Source organism: Drosophila obscura, unplaced genomic scaffold (genome assembly GCF_018151105.1).
Source record: "Drosophila obscura isolate BZ-5 IFL unplaced genomic scaffold, ASM1815110v1 contig_1, whole genome shotgun sequence".
NCBI classification, from domain to species: domain Eukaryota; kingdom Metazoa; phylum Arthropoda; class Insecta; order Diptera; family Drosophilidae; genus Drosophila; species Drosophila obscura.
Window position 1 is genome coordinate 1,911,490 of NW_024542679.1, and position 14,483 is coordinate 1,925,972.

The 14,483-nt window shown below is 50.6% G+C and overlaps 4 protein-coding genes across 5 annotated transcripts; 3 read left to right on the plus strand and 1 right to left on the minus strand.

Moving 5' to 3' along the window:
- Positions 1 to 379: 379 nt before the first annotated feature.
- On the plus strand, positions 380 to 2,987 carry LOC111069574 (steroid hormone receptor ERR2). Of its 2 annotated transcripts, none has more exons than XM_022359682.2 (3): positions 380 to 587; positions 1,230 to 1,793; positions 1,863 to 2,987. In XM_022359682.2, the coding sequence occupies exons 2-3, from the start codon at positions 1,245 to 1,247 to the stop codon at positions 2,784 to 2,786; spliced, it is 1,473 nt and encodes a 490-aa protein (XP_022215374.2). In that variant the 5' UTR covers positions 380 to 587; positions 1,230 to 1,244; the 3' UTR covers positions 2,787 to 2,987. The 2 variants fall into 2 exon arrangements, with proteins under 2 accessions (XP_022215374.2, XP_022215375.2); XM_022359683.2 differs by lacking the exon at positions 380 to 587 and adding an exon at positions 889 to 990.
- Positions 2,988 to 3,368: 381 nt separating this feature from the next.
- LOC111069577 (UDP-glucuronic acid decarboxylase 1) lies at positions 3,369 to 5,222 on the minus strand. Its single transcript, XM_022359685.2, has 2 exons — positions 4,213 to 5,222; positions 3,369 to 3,904 (listed from the first exon to the last, which is right to left on the minus strand). The coding sequence occupies exons 1-2, from the start codon at positions 5,071 to 5,073 to the stop codon at positions 3,389 to 3,391; spliced, it is 1,377 nt and encodes a 458-aa protein (XP_022215377.2). The 5' UTR covers positions 5,074 to 5,222; the 3' UTR covers positions 3,369 to 3,388.
- A 68-nt stretch (positions 5,223 to 5,290) lies between these two features.
- LOC111069576 (glycylpeptide N-tetradecanoyltransferase) lies at positions 5,291 to 7,271 on the plus strand. The gene is made up of 2 exons (XM_022359684.2): positions 5,291 to 5,593; positions 5,769 to 7,271. The coding sequence occupies exons 1-2, from the start codon at positions 5,386 to 5,388 to the stop codon at positions 6,977 to 6,979; spliced, it is 1,419 nt and encodes a 472-aa protein (XP_022215376.2). The 5' UTR covers positions 5,291 to 5,385; the 3' UTR covers positions 6,980 to 7,271.
- Positions 7,272 to 7,534: 263 nt separating this feature from the next.
- On the plus strand, positions 7,535 to 12,694 carry LOC111069660 (ATP-dependent DNA helicase Q4). The gene is made up of 6 exons (XM_022359808.2): positions 7,535 to 7,701; positions 7,762 to 10,249; positions 10,301 to 10,952; positions 11,008 to 11,760; positions 11,822 to 11,997; positions 12,064 to 12,694. Exons 1-6 carry the CDS (start codon positions 7,600 to 7,602, stop codon positions 12,612 to 12,614), a joined length of 4,722 nt encoding a protein of 1,573 aa, XP_022215500.2. The 5' UTR covers positions 7,535 to 7,599; the 3' UTR covers positions 12,615 to 12,694.
- Positions 12,695 to 14,483: the final 1,789 nt, after the last annotated feature.

Here is a 14,483-nt window from a genome sequence, read left to right on the forward strand (position 1 = left end):
GCTGTAAGGTGTAGCTATATACTTTGTGGGATATTTCTGAGCGTCAAACGGTATATTTGATTGATAAGCTCGCGGTCACACTGCTTCTCACTGCATAAAAGTTTTTTGATAAAATTGTTCAGATTTTTGTCTCACATAAACAAAAATGAGCAGCAGCACATCCAGAACTTGGAAATAATGTGACGTGAGGCTCTGCAATAGAAGATATCGTGCCTTTTTTGAGAGTGTAGCAACCCAGCCAACGAATAAATCGATGCTTGATGCTGTCTGCAGTCTCATCTTATGAGTGCAATATAGTGCAATATAACTATAGCAATAACAATAAAAATGTCTAGTAATACAGGAAGTAAAACGAAATTTTAAGCCGTCTGTAACTCACAATCATTTCAAATCGGCCGAACATGCAGACGGACAGATACCAAAAGCAATAACAAAGTGATCGAACCAAAATAAATACACACGCACATACATACATACAAACATAAATATGTATTGCTGTTGATTTTCGTTTATTAGCCATATTCGTGTCTACTTCAAAACTTTACTTTAGCTGATTACACAAAAGAGATCCTCGACAAATTCTTTATGTAAGTATGTAAACAGACACCTTGGGGGCTCTTTTAATTGTGACGCTTGCTAAGAGTGATAAGGAAATTGTGCGCGCTTATCTTTCATCTCCAACCTGACTGCTGCTGGGCCCCCGTGTCGCCACCTTCCACCCCTACCCCCTCCCATTGTCTTTAAGTTGCGCGCTTTTTTTTCTAATATTTCTAATCAGCGTCGTCGGCGTTGTGCGTCGTGATTTGTAGTACCGTTAGCTCTGCTCTGAGTTTTTGGTACTCCACGCACGGTACCGTTATCACAGTCCGGTCCGCTGTGTGTGATGTGATTGTGTTCTGTGTGTTTGTACTTTTCCACCGTCCGTTGGATCTTTCATTCCGTTCTGTTCAGTCAGCAGCCCACAGTCCGCGGAAGAGAGACAGAGACCAAGTAGGTTCGCCACCCATTGCACTTTTAATTGCATTTTGCATATGTATGCAACATTCTCATTAGGCATTGGTGCCGCATAGTGGCTCCAAGTCCCGCGAAACATCAATAAAAAAACAATAGAACGTAGGCATTTTGATTATCAGTGTCTATGAAACCACAGTGCGGCGCGTTTTGTTCATTAAAATTTGCAGCACGAGCACGACATATTAAACTATTACCCTACCCTCTTAATTCGCCAGCTCCCATTCTCGAATATGTCCGACGGCGTGAGCATCTTACACATCAAGCAGGAGGTAGACACATCCTCGGCCGGAGCAGCCTGCTACAGTCCCACCTCCAAGGCAGCGACGGCGCAAAGCAACTCCTGCAACAGCAATAACGGAATGAAGTCCTCCCCGTCCGTGTCGCCTGAGCGGCAGCTGTGCAGCTCAACGACATCCCTGTCCTGCGATCTCCACAACGTTTCGCTGAGTAACGACGGCGACAGCATCAAGGGCGGCGGAGCGGGCAGTGGCAGCGGCGGCGGAGGCAGTGGTGGAGGCTCGACCCTCAATGCCAGTGCAAATGCTGGCTCCGTTCGAGATGAGCTGCGTCGCCTGTGCCTGGTGTGCGGGGATGTGGCGTCTGGGTTCCACTATGGCGTCGCCAGCTGCGAGGCCTGCAAGGCCTTCTTCAAGCGCACCATCCAGGGTAACATCGAGTACACGTGTCCAGCGAACAACGAGTGCGAGATAAACAAGCGGCGACGGAAGGCTTGTCAGGCCTGTCGCTTCCAGAAGTGCCTTCTCATGGGCATGCTCAAGGTAACCTTGACGATCCAATTTTCTAATCGTTCTTCGTTGCTAATTATTCACCAATTTGTGCTATCGTAGGAGGGCGTGCGCTTGGATCGGGTGCGCGGAGGGCGGCAAAAGTATCGACGGAATCCCGTCTCGAACTCGTACCAGACCATGCAGCTGCTCTACCAGTCCAACACCACGTCGCTGTGTGACGTGAAGATACTTGAAGTGCTCAACTCGTACGAGCCGGATGCCCTGAGCGTGCAGACGCCATCACAGCAGCCGCACACGACCAGTGGCGGCAATGATGAGGCCTCCTCCTCGTCAGGCAGCATTAAGCTGGAGAGCAGCGCGGGCGGCAGCAGCGTGGGCGTCACGTCCAATGGAACATGCATTTTCCAGAACAACAACAACGATCCCAATGAGATACTCAGCGTGCTGAGCGACATTTACGACAAGGAGCTGGTCAGCGTGATTGGCTGGGCCAAGCAGATTCCTGGCTTCATAGAGCTCCCCCTCAACGATCAGATGAAGCTGCTGCAGGTGTCGTGGGCGGAGATTCTAACACTGCAACTGACTTTCCGTTCGCTGCCCTTCAATGGGAAACTCTGCTTCGCCACCGACGTCTGGATGGACGAGCTGCTGGCGAAAGAGTGCGGCTATACGGAGTTCTACTATCACTGTGTTCAGATTGCCCAGCGCATGGAGCGAATATCGCCCCGTCGGGAGGAGTACTATCTGCTGAAGGCTCTGCTCCTGTCCAACTGTGACATTCTGCTCGACGATCAGAGTTCCCTGCGCGCATTTCGCGACACCATACTCAATTCGCTGAACGATGTCGTCTACCTGCTGCGCCACTCCTCCGCTGTCTCCCATCAGCAGCAGCTGCTGCTTATCCTGCCCTCGCTGCGGCAAGCGGACGATATCCTGCGACGCTTTTGGCGCGGCGTTGCACGCGATGAGGTAATTACGATGAAAAAGCTGTTTTTGGAAATGCTCGAACCGCTGGCCAGGTGAAAGAAACAGACAGAAACATGGCAGAAGTCTAGTGGATCTAGTTAAGATAATTCTGGGTGCAAATATAGTCGTAAGATGGGACGTACCGTACTCCTCGTATACTAGTGTGCCTAGTCTAGTGTGTGTTTAAGCCCTAGAGTAAGCATTGTAATTGTACATACAATAATAGTTAGTAAATTACTTGTCCGGGTATGATTAGATTGAAAAGAAGAACGCGCACTCTCTTTGTTTAATGGTTTACAACACCCCACTTAGAACTAGAATTAACATTTACACTGGTTTGAAGTAGCTAGACCGAGGCAAAAACCTTCAAAAATGTATGCAGGATGCAGGATGCAGGAAAAAGTATTGGATTTAGTTTCGGCTTAGATCTATTCCCATGTTCGTACCCCCACCAATGTGATCGATCCATGGGCTGCTTACGGCATGCGAGGCTTACAATTAGTGGCTATATCGATGGTCATATTTACATTTACATTTTTTTGCAGACTAGAGACGTTGCGTTGCCAACTCCAATGGTATGTTGGATTTGGCATGCAGGCACACACGAATTTACACTACATCTTACACGTATATAGTACATACAGATCTAGTATATATATTTAGGGCCGACTTCGGTGCAAGTCGGGCGAATCAAAGTACTTGTTGGAGCTCTCCTGGAACCGATCGCTGCGCGCCAGTTCGTTGCGAAAATAGGAGATGGTCTGCCGCAGACCCTTTTCGAGCGGAACCTTTGGCTCCCACTTCAGATAGTGGCGGGCCCGTGTTATGTCCGGCTTGCGTCGTTGGGGATCATCCTCGACGGCTTTCGTCTGCTTGATCACACTCGGTCCGCCCACCAATTGCTTGATGATTTGGGCAAACTCTTCGATGCTCTGCTCCACGGGATTGCCCAGGTTCACCGGCTGCGTGTAGTTGGATGCCATCAGGGCAATCATCCCATCAACCAGATCCGAAACGTACTGGAAGGAGCGCGTCTGCCGGCCATTGCCATAGACGGTGATGGTCTCGTTGCGCAGAGCCTGCAGGATGAAATTGGACACCACACGGCCATCGTTCATGTGCATCCTCGGTCCGTACGTATTGAAGATGCGCGCCACCCGAACTTGCACTTTTTCCTGCCAATAAAAACCAGATGATAAAAGCAGATCGGTTTAACGATCGAAACGAAACGACAGATTGGTGCAGAGCAGAGGACGGGTATAGAAATCTTATCTCGTGACAAGCTGCCCCCCCGCCCATGCGGAACGTGAAACGTTGCAGGCCAATCAATGGCTGGCCGCAGCATTCACAGCATTCCAATTGAAATCGTTTAATGCTTGAGTGAAGATCAAATCAAATCAGGAAAATACTGCATCACTTCTGGATGCGAGCCAGAAATGCAAGTTTGACGTCACACCCATTCCCATGCCCATTCAGAACGTACCTGTTTGGCGTACGCATAGCTCAGGGTCTCGGAGACACGCTTGCCCTCGTCATAGCAGGCGCGTGGTCCAATTGGATTCACATGGCCCCAGTAGGTCTCCGGCTGCGGATGAACTGTCGGATCGCCGTACACTTCCGAGGTGCTGGCAATCAGAACCTTGGCCATCACCCGCTTGGCCAGACCCAGTACGTTGATGGTGCCCATGGTGTTTGTCTTGATTGTCTTCACCGGATTGTACATGTAGTGCGGTGGGGAGGCCGGCGAGGCCAGGTGGTAGATCTCGTCAATCTCAATGAACAGCGGATTGACAATGTCATGGTGGATGAGCTCAAAGTTCTCGTGTCCCAGCCAGTGGGCCACATTTCGCTTGCGGCCGGTGAAGAAGTTGTCCACCACAATCACTTCGTGTCCCTGGATCATCAGATCATCGACGAGATGGGAGCCCACAAAGCCGGCTCCTCCGGTGATGAGAATTCTCTTGCGGTTCTTGTAGTTTAGGTATTTGACTTTGGGATATTTGCGGGGCGTGCTGGCCTGGAGCGAACGGATTTGTTCCTCTAACTGGGCCAATTGCTCTTTGGTGCGCTGCAGCTCCGCCCGCTGCTCTGTGATAAGGGAACTGTGGGCTTCGTAGGCATTCTGCAGGCTCCTCTGCACAGCATCTTCCGTGGGTGGCCACTGGCCCTGCTGCTCCTCCTCAATGGGTCTGGACAGCCGTCCCAGTCCCACCGCCACCCCACCAGCAGGCATTCCCACGGTGGAGGCGGCACCACTGATCGCTCTGTACAAGTAGACGACCAACAGCAGGGAGAACGATGTTGCGGCCACTATTTTAAGGCGCTTCTTTGTTGCCGTCATCATCGTGACGATGCTTTGTGAGAACTAGACTGCTTGCCAATGCTTATCAGCGATTGCAATCGCCACATTGCATTCTTATTAAACTGTATAAACAATTTAGACAATGTTATCAGGCACCGAATCGATAGGTTTGCAAAAATACCGACCGGACTGTCTTTGCAGTGTTGTGAAATGACTGACTGTCAGCCCCAACATAAATACCAACTGCATATAGTATTTTACTGATTGGTGTTTTTGCGTCAGCTGCTCGCCGTTTTTGCGATTCATTGCAATTTATATTTTGCTGAAAATAACAATAATTAAGAAGTGCAGAAGATGCCGAACAAAAAACCGGCCTCACCCGATGTGGACGAGAATGCTGCACAGGACCTTACGCAGGCGGCCAAAGATGTGACGGCGGCATCGGAGGAAATGCTGGAAAAAGTCCTTGCCGGCTTAAAAATGCACGACTCGGAGAACGAGAATGAGGCGTTGGCGCAGGAGGATCAGACCACAAATGGCGGCACCTCTGCAGCGTCTGCAAGTAAGTTTTCCCACTCGCACACACCCCAAACCAAACCCACGAAGTGGAGCCATTTTCCTTGCCATTACAAAAATGAGGTTAGGTTTTGTCAGGAATCGGTAGTTTTGGCGGTGTGAGGAGCATAGCATGCATATGAGATATATTAAAATCAATACATGATCCGATTCCGTTTCAGGCAAGCAGCAGGCCTTACTCCAGGCCGTCTCCGATGTGGTGGCTAGCCGGCAGGCGAAAAAGTTTGCCTTCTGGTCCACACAGCCAGTGACAAAGTTGGACGAGCAGGTGACCACCAATGAGTGCATTGAGCCAAACAAGGAGGTCGCCAAGATTCGGCCCGAACCGTACACTTTGCCCGGCGGCTTCAAGTGGGTCACATTGGATCTCAACGATACCAATGACCTGAAGGAGCTGTATACTCTGCTGAACGAGAACTACGTGGAGGACGACGACGCCATGTTTCGATTCGACTATCAGCCGGAGTTTCTCAAATGGTCCCTGCAGCCACCTGGCTGGAAGAGGGACTGGCATGTCGGTGTGCGGGTTGAGAAATCCGGCAAGCTGGTGGGCTTCATCTCAGCCATTCCGAGCAAACTCAAGGCCTACGACAAGGTCTTAAAAGTCGTCGACATTAACTTTTTGTGCGTGCACAAGAAATTGAGAAGCAAGCGGGTCGCCCCGGTCTTGATACGTGAGATAACGCGGCGCGTCAACCTAACGGGTATTTTCCAAGCTGCCTATACTGCCGGAGTGGTGTTGCCTACGCCGGTGGCCACCTGTCGCTACTGGCATCGTTCGCTCAATCCGAAGAAGTTGGTGGATGTGCGCTTCTCGCACTTGGCCCGCAACATGACGATGCAGCGCACTGTGAAGCTTTACAAACTGCCAGATCAGACCAAGACCAAGGGCTATCGTCGCATCACGGCCAAGGATATGGACAGGGCGCACAAGCTGCTCGAGGACTATCTGAAGAAATTCTCCCTCTCCCCAGTATTCAGCAAAGAGGAGTTCCGTCACTGGTTCACCCCCAGGGAGGGCATCGTCGACTGCTTTGTGGTGGCGGATGAGAAGGGAAATATCACCGATCTGACCAGCTACTACTGTCTGCCATCCTCTGTGATGCACCATCCGGTGCACAAGGCTGTCCGCGCCGCATACTCCTTCTACAACGTCTCGACCAAAACCCCCTGGCTCGATCTGATGAACGATGCATTGATATCGGCCCGTAATGTTCAAATGGATGTCTACAACGCCCTCGATCTGATGGAGAACAAAAAGTACTTTACGCCATTGAAGTTCGGTGCCGGCGACGGAAACCTGCAATACTATTTGTACAACTGGCGCTGCCCGGCCATGCAGCCGGAAGAAATAGCCCTGATCCTCATGTAAAAAGACTCCATACCACCACACGCACTTTCTCACATCAGTCTTATATACATTCTCGCCCAGTTCGAGTCACGTACGTTGATCAAAATTCCCCACATCCCATCCCGCCAGCTGTGCTGAAAGTCAAACTTTTCTTTGTGCACGTGCAGGTGGGTCGCTTCTTTGCTTAGCTTCTCTACACAGCAATTTTCCAGGCGGAAAAAAAATTGTTCTTTACCTAAATTTTGTATAAATAATGCATTTTGCAATTGCCAGGCTTGAGTATTTTGTACGAATAAAAACAAGCCAAGCTGAATCAGATTTTGAATTTTCAATTGTCCCGCTTCATACGGCAGTCTGGCAACGCTTCACCGCAAACCACTTATACTATTATTTTGCGCGTACAATAGTACTGTAGCGCTTAAACTATTTTAGAGTGCCAAGTTGCAGTGCACTCTATCAAAAAGTAGCAAATTTATAATTATGTGGATAATTATTAATTGTTTTAATGGATTTCAATTGTCACTATTCATCCGACAGTCTGGCAGCACCTGGAGAAAAAAGCGCGCGCTCAGCAGAACACACAGCTGGTTTGGCATTTCTGGACGTGGTTTTCTAAATGTCTTAACTTTAGTTTGTTAGCCATGGACGATCCAATCTTTAAGCAAAAATATGAAAAGTATAAGCTGCGGGTCAAGCTGTGGGAGAGGGATTTCAAGAAGAAGCATGGCCGTGTGCCCTCTAAGGTGAAACTGAAATTTTAATGAAGCACGCACAGAGTTTGTAATTTGTTTACTTGCAAGCAGTACGACATACGCGAGGCCGGCCAGGACATACGCGACTCCTACAAGATGTATTACAAGCTGAAGACGTCGTTTCTGGAGGAGACCCTCAACGACGTGCTCAGCGAGGATGGGTTCGATGTGCTGGAAATGTCACAGGCAAGCGAACTGGGAGTCAGCCTGCTGGACAACGACTTCAGCATGCAGAACGCGCCCCAACTACCGATGGACATGTCCTCGATTGTGGATCAGCAAGCGGCGAGTGGAGGCTTCTCCAATCTGGAGGAGTTGACCAACCCGCAGGCCCTAACGAATCTCGTAAATCGTGATGAAAATCATGTAATCAGAAAATTCGAAGCTGTCGAAGAGCTGCCGAGCAATCGAAATGCCTGGGGCACAGATGTCAGCAAGAAGCAGCCGCTAGAGGCGCCATTGACGCCTTCGATGCCTCACGCTGCTGGGCAGCCAAAGCAACGTGCGGCCAGCTTGAAGCCCAGCCTCAGTGCCAAACTATTTCAGTCCACACGCGGCTTTGCCAAGCGCAATCCCCGTAAGCCACTCTCCCGCAGTTCCTCCAATGTGTGCGCCTCAGCCACATCTGGCAGCCGGCCAGGGCACGACGATCTAGCAGAGGAGCTGCCCGACTTTGAGACAATTCTCATACGCAAGGCGCAGGAGTACAAAGAGAAAGAGCTGGCCCTGGCTGCCAATCCACATCTAGCCACGGATCAGCCCAAAGATGCCATCAAGACGCACGTGGATGAAGGCTGGCTGCAGAGGAACACCAAGGAGAACACTCTCGATGCAGATATGCACAGGACAGATCAAGAGAGAGAGCCCAATAACAATGCCAATCATCTGCCGAAGAAAGTCAACTACGGCCTGGCGAACATCGATCTGAGCATGCTGAGGCCAAGCACGAGTCTGGAGGAGCACCAGCTCCAGCCTCAGCATCAGCCTGAAGTGCAGGCAGAGCATATGGCAGAGACTGATGTGGTGGCGAAACCATCTGTAGAGCAGGAAACGGACAGCGATTCCGACTCTGTGGTGGCCGAAAGTGATGAGGAGCCGGATCCGCAGGAGTATCGACAGTTGGCCAAGCGGCGAAAGGTTGCTCCAGAGGCAGAGGCAGAGCCAGTACACGTAGCAGCAGCGAGCGCCGAACCTATGGAAGTGTCCGCACCGGAACCTGAACATGAGTCCCTACTCAAAGATTTCTCTGCGGATGAGGAAGAGCAAGATGCCACCTATGAGCCGGAGGAAGGGAAAAAAGCCAAGGCAAAGCGTAAGCAAGCAGCTGGAAAAAGACAGGCTACCAAACCCACAGCAGAGAAGCAGCCAAAGGCAGAGAAGAAACCCAAAGCAGAAAAGAAGCCAAAGACAGAGAAGAAGCCGAAGGCGGAGAAGCAACCCAAGGCAGAGACCAAGAAGACCAAGTCAAAGAAGGCCCATCCAGCTGCAGAGTCAGTGCCCGAACCAGAGGAGGAAGAGCAGAGCCAGCCCCTGGATCCAGAAGATCTCAAGTATATGCTCGCCCTGGAGGCGGGCGAAGTAACCTCTGTGCCACGCATCAATCCCCGGGAACTGGAACTGGTAGATGTAACAGCCCAGCGCTACATTAACACCTTTGCCACGCCCACAATGGCTGGAGGCGGAGGAGGAGGAAACTTCCAAGTGAATGAGAAGCGAGCTGCAGCCAGAAAGAAGCTGGAGGAGCGCGTGGCCTCGGGCAAACTGAACGAGAACTTTGTGACCATCAACATACAGAAGAAGAAATTTGTGCGGGGCAAGAAAACGGTGAATTTCACCAAGTACAAGAAGCAGCAGTGGCGCCACAAGAAGCACATTGCGGCACTGAGTGGCCCGGACATGGACATGGGCGGCTGTGATGGCGGAGTGCTGACCTGCTTTCAGTGCGGCGGTGTCGGGCACTTTGCCCAGCAGTGCAAGATGAAGGGCGACAGTCTGCTGCCGCTATCCGCGCAGCTGGCAGAGGATCCCTCGCCGTTTCCCACGCTGGCCGAGGCCCAGGAAATGGCCTCGCAGGGCGCCCTGGTGGCGCACAGTCGCAACATTGAGCGCCTGCCCCAGGCGGCCAATGCGGCCATTTTGCAAATAGAAGAGGAGGAGGAGGACGAGTCGGATGAGAGTGAGGAGGAGATGAGGAGCCACAGCGATGGGGAGAAGGAGCCTTATGCTGAGCCAGATTGGTCCAGCGATGATCCGGATATTGACTTTGAGGCCTTGGATGCTGCTGTGGAAGCTGCCCAGGCGGTGGCGGTGGCTCCCAGTTCACCCATTAAGGCCTACGTGGGCCACAAGATACCCGAAGAGTTCCTTAAACAGGCTGGCCTGGATGCCGCCTCCACTTCGACGACCGGTGGCTCCAGTCGCAGCCAGCATGGCGGAGTTCAGCCACTGTACGATCTTCTGCCCGATGGCAGTGTCCAGGAGGCAACACCCGAGGTCCTGGAAGCCCTACACATGTTTGGCCACAGCAACTTTCGCAAAGGTAAGCTCATTAGCAATCACATTTCTGGCTTATTTTAATGCTGTTTGACAGGTCAGGATCGTGCCATTATGCGCACACTCTCGGGACTGTCCTCGCTGGTCACTCTGAGCACTGGCAGTGGCAAGTCGCTGTGCTACCAGTTGCCCGCGTATCTGTACAACCGGCAGAGGGGTGCCATCACGCTGGTCATCTCGCCGCTGGTGTCGCTGATGGAGGATCAGGTGACGGGGGTGCCGCACTTTCTGCGCGCCCACTGCCTGCACACCAACCAGACGCCCCAGCAGCGCATCAAGGTGCAGGAGATGATTGCCAACGGGGAGATTGACATACTCCTTGTGTCGCCCGAGGCCGTGGTCTCGGGGGAGCGTGCCACAGGGTTCGGGGCCATTCTGCGCAAGCTACCGCCCATCGCCTTTGCGTGCATCGACGAGGCACATTGCGTGTCCCAGTGGAGCCATAACTTCCGCCCTAGCTACCTGATGATCTGCAAGGTCCTAAAGAAGAATCTGGGGGTGCAGACAGTGCTGGGACTCACCGCCACGGCCACGCTGCCCACCAGGGTGAGCATCATCAATCATTTGGGCATCACGGATGGGGAGCGGGGCATCATTAGTGACACCCCCCTGCCGGATAATCTGGTGCTGTCCGTGTCCAAGGATGAGAACCGCGATGCGGCACTGCTGCAGCTGCTCAACAGTGAGAGGTACGCAATCCAAGCTTTGTCCATCAGCCAAACCTCACGCACACATCCCTTGCAGATTCGAGTCTTGCCAGTCGATCATCATCTACTGCACGCGTCGTGATGAGTGTGAGAGGATTGCCGGCTTCATACGAACGTGCGTGCAGGATCGCAGGAAGCCAGCAGCAGCCCAGGAACAGGGCAAGAAGCGCAAGCGTGTGAACTGGCAGGCCGAGCCGTACCATGCCGGAATGCCAGCCTCGCGGCGTCGCACCATCCAGAAGGCGTTTATGGGCAATGAGCTGCGCATTGTGGTGGCCACCATTGCCTTTGGCATGGGCATCAATAAGCCCGACATTCGGGCCGTTATCCACTACAATATGCCGCGCAATTTTGAGAGCTATGTGCAGGAGATCGGACGCGCTGGACGCGATGGCTTGCACGCGCACTGCCATCTATTTCTGGACGCGAGGGGCGGCGATCAGGGCGAACTGCGGCGTCATGTGTACGCCAATTCCATTGATCGCCATGTGATAAGGAAGCTGCTGCAAAAGATCTTTGTGCCCTGCAGCTGTGAGAAGCAATTGCCGAAGGGAGCAGCACCACCGGCCCCGGCAGCTATTGGGGCAGACGGAACACGGCACCACATCTGTCCGGGGCATGAGATTGGCTTCTCTGTGGAGAAGACCGTTGAAACTCTGGACATTCCCGCCGAGAATATATCCACGCTGCTCTGCTACATGGAACTCGAGCCGCGCTGGTGCATAAATGTCCTCAGCTCCGCGTATATCATGGCCAAGGTGATCTCCTACGGCGGCCCAAAGTATTTAAAGTGAGTGTGTGACAATCTGTGAGTGAAACCAATCCTCAACATTCTCTCCTTTGGCTTGTAGACATGCAGCCAAAGAGTGTCCGCCACTGGCCATGGCCATTGCCCTGCAGATCAAGGACAAGAGCTTCAAGGATGACTCGAATATCATCGAGTTCTCGGTGACGGACATTGCCGCTGGCATTGGTTGGAACAGCGGTGTGGTCAAGTACCAGCTGAAGGACCTGGAATGGATAAAGGGTACAAATACCAGTGATGATTGCATCTGAAACATTTCTAACATTCTCCCCTATCCCCTTTTGGCAGTTGGTGGCTACCCAAAGCGTTCCCCCATCACGGTCAGTTTCTACGATTTGGGTTTCCGCATTAAGGTGCCTGGAGACTTCACCGAAACGGAGATCGATAATGCCCTGGACACGCTCTACACGCGCTCCGTAAAGCAGGAGAAGACCCAACTGATTCAGCTGCAGTACGTAGCCCATGGCCTGGCTGCCGTGGCCTACAGCTCGTGTGGCCACTGCTGCAGTGCGGACTTTCCGCAGGATCGATGCACACAGCTGAAGGCCATTGTAAGGAACTACTTCCAGAACGACTATCCGCAGAGCCTTGAACTGGAAATTGAGCCCAGCAATGTGCCGGATGAGAGCATCGTTGATGATGTTCATTCGCTGATCAATATGTATCCCGACAACACGTTCACTGGACGGAACATTGCCCGCATATTCCATGGCATCACCAGTCCAAACTACCCGGCCGTCATGTGGGGACGTTGCAAGTTCTGGCGCGTCCACATGAAAGTCGACTTCAATCGCATCCTCCAGTTGGCCAATCAGGAGATTATCAAACGGCGGACTTGAGTCAATGTTTTAATAGCTGTAGCTAAGCGGCATCTTTAAATCTGTTCAAATAAAATATTTTAATATGTAGAAATACTTGTTGCAAGTCGCTACCCCCAAAACAGCTATAGTCAAACATTTTTTTTAAATTAAATAAAACGGCTAAAAATGTTTTTTTATTTTAAATAAATTTTTTCCGAATTAAAGTGCCGCTTATCGCACAAAAATATCTTTATTTTTCTACAGCCTATCGATGAATGAAATCGATATGAAACAGTAGAAAAATAGTGGGAAACTAATCTTATAAGATTAGATAAGATAAGATGATGCATCACACAAAAAAAATTATATTAATATTTTTGCCAGTTTAAAAATATATCACAAAATATATCATCCTCGAACAATATATATCGATATATTGATGCATCAATGTAGATATATATTTAACATCCCTATTAACTATTAAACTCGCAAACCGTTTCCACCCGCGCTGTTGTTTCTTTGCTGTGCGCTCTCGTGTGCGAAACCCAATAAAGAAATTATCGGGTACGGCCTCAGCTAACGTGAAATCCCATTGACCAATTATTAATAAGTGCACGTGCATAAGTTTCATTCCATTCCCCCAAAGTTGTGACTGTGCAGAATTATCACACATTCTGCATATACATATATACATACATACATCCATGTATGCACATATTTACTGTGCACACAGCGTGCACCACCTCCTCTCGCTGCAGAAGCGCAGGAATTTTGCGCGTGGCCTGGCCGTTGGAGAAGCTTACAATTTATTTATGCAGATAACTTTGAATGCTGCGCATTTGCTTGGCACTTAATTTCTCTGCTTTGTTTCACAACGAAACTTCTTCGACTGGTGCCGTGCCCCACCCCCGCGCGGCCTCTAGAAAACTGCATATACATATCATTGAATTGTGTATATAAAAAATGTATATATAAACTTTTGTTTGCAGCCACTTCAGTTGGAGTCAGAGCCGCACCTCCTGCGGCCAGTCAGGCAGTGAAACACCAGCAGCAGCAGCAGCATCGTCGATTCCCAAGCAGGCATCCAGCTTCGGTAAGTTCTACCTACTACCCACATACATACAAATATACAGAAATCAGAACAATGCAGCCAGTAGCAGCCAGAAGCAGAAGCAACAAAAAAGTAAACGTGTCCACGCCTGTCGCGGGCCCTTTGCCGTTGGGCGGTCACCGAACTGGGTGGCGGGTGTGCACTTCCCACTCCCTTTACTCCCAGGTAGACGTCAGTCCCTCGGCACGTATTCGCGCTCGATATCAGCATTTTGACAATTGCTGTAATCCTTTCAACCTGTCTCTGCTGTTCTTCTGCCTGGGTCTAGGACTTGTTATTCCTGATTTATCATGTGTGTGCGTGTGTGTGTGGTGTGTGTTTCCCCCCGGCTGCATAACCGGTTGCTAGTCATTATCATATGGGCAACACGATGGGGATTAATCATCTGTTTATCCGGAGGTTCTATGACTCACTGCCTGCTTGTTGTTCTTCAAGGAAATCTCTCTCTGTCGGTCTCTCACGGTCTCTCTCTCTCTCTCTCAATGTACTTTGTTAAATAAAATCATGTTAAAGTTGTGGGACATTATAATTCGATTTAAAGGGTCATGCTCCCACACACAGTACCCTCCACAAATTTACTGGCAAATTGAGTGCAGAAAACCCTAGAGAGAGTGAGAGAGGAGCAAAAATCAATATGTGTTAATAGAATTCTGTGGCAAGGAAATTAAAACAAGCTCATGCACCCATGCACCATGCAACCTAAATTATTCTGTTGACTTTGTATCAAATATTTGAATAGCATAGCATGCACTTGATTTGTGGTCTCAACATATTGAGTCGATGGCAGCCGAAATAAA

Bases quoted from the DNA above. Each gene is read 5' to 3' on its own strand.
- LOC111069574 (XM_022359682.2), top strand. From the start codon at position 1,245: ATGTCCGACGGCGTGAGCATCTTACACATCAAGCAGGAGGTAGACACA. The intron at 1,794-1,862 runs GTAACCTTGACG...GTGCTATCGTAG, and splicing joins TTCTCATGGGCATGCTCAAG to GAGGGCGTGCGCTTGGATCG.
- LOC111069577 (XM_022359685.2), bottom strand. From the start codon at position 5,073: ATGATGACGGCAACAAAGAAGCGCCTTAAAATAGTGGCCGCAACATCG. The intron at 3,905-4,212 runs GTACGTTCTGAA...TTTTATTGGCAG, and splicing joins GCTATGCGTACGCCAAACAG to GAAAAAGTGCAAGTTCGGGT.
- LOC111069576 (XM_022359684.2), top strand. From the start codon at position 5,386: ATGCCGAACAAAAAACCGGCCTCACCCGATGTGGACGAGAATGCTGCA. The intron at 5,594-5,768 runs GTAAGTTTTCCC...ATTCCGTTTCAG, and splicing joins CACCTCTGCAGCGTCTGCAA to GCAAGCAGCAGGCCTTACTC.
- LOC111069660 (XM_022359808.2), top strand. From the start codon at position 7,600: ATGGACGATCCAATCTTTAAGCAAAAATATGAAAAGTATAAGCTGCGG. The intron at 7,702-7,761 runs GTGAAACTGAAA...ACTTGCAAGCAG, and splicing joins ATGGCCGTGTGCCCTCTAAG to TACGACATACGCGAGGCCGG. The intron at 10,953-11,007 runs GTACGCAATCCA...CATCCCTTGCAG, and splicing joins CAGCTGCTCAACAGTGAGAG to ATTCGAGTCTTGCCAGTCGA.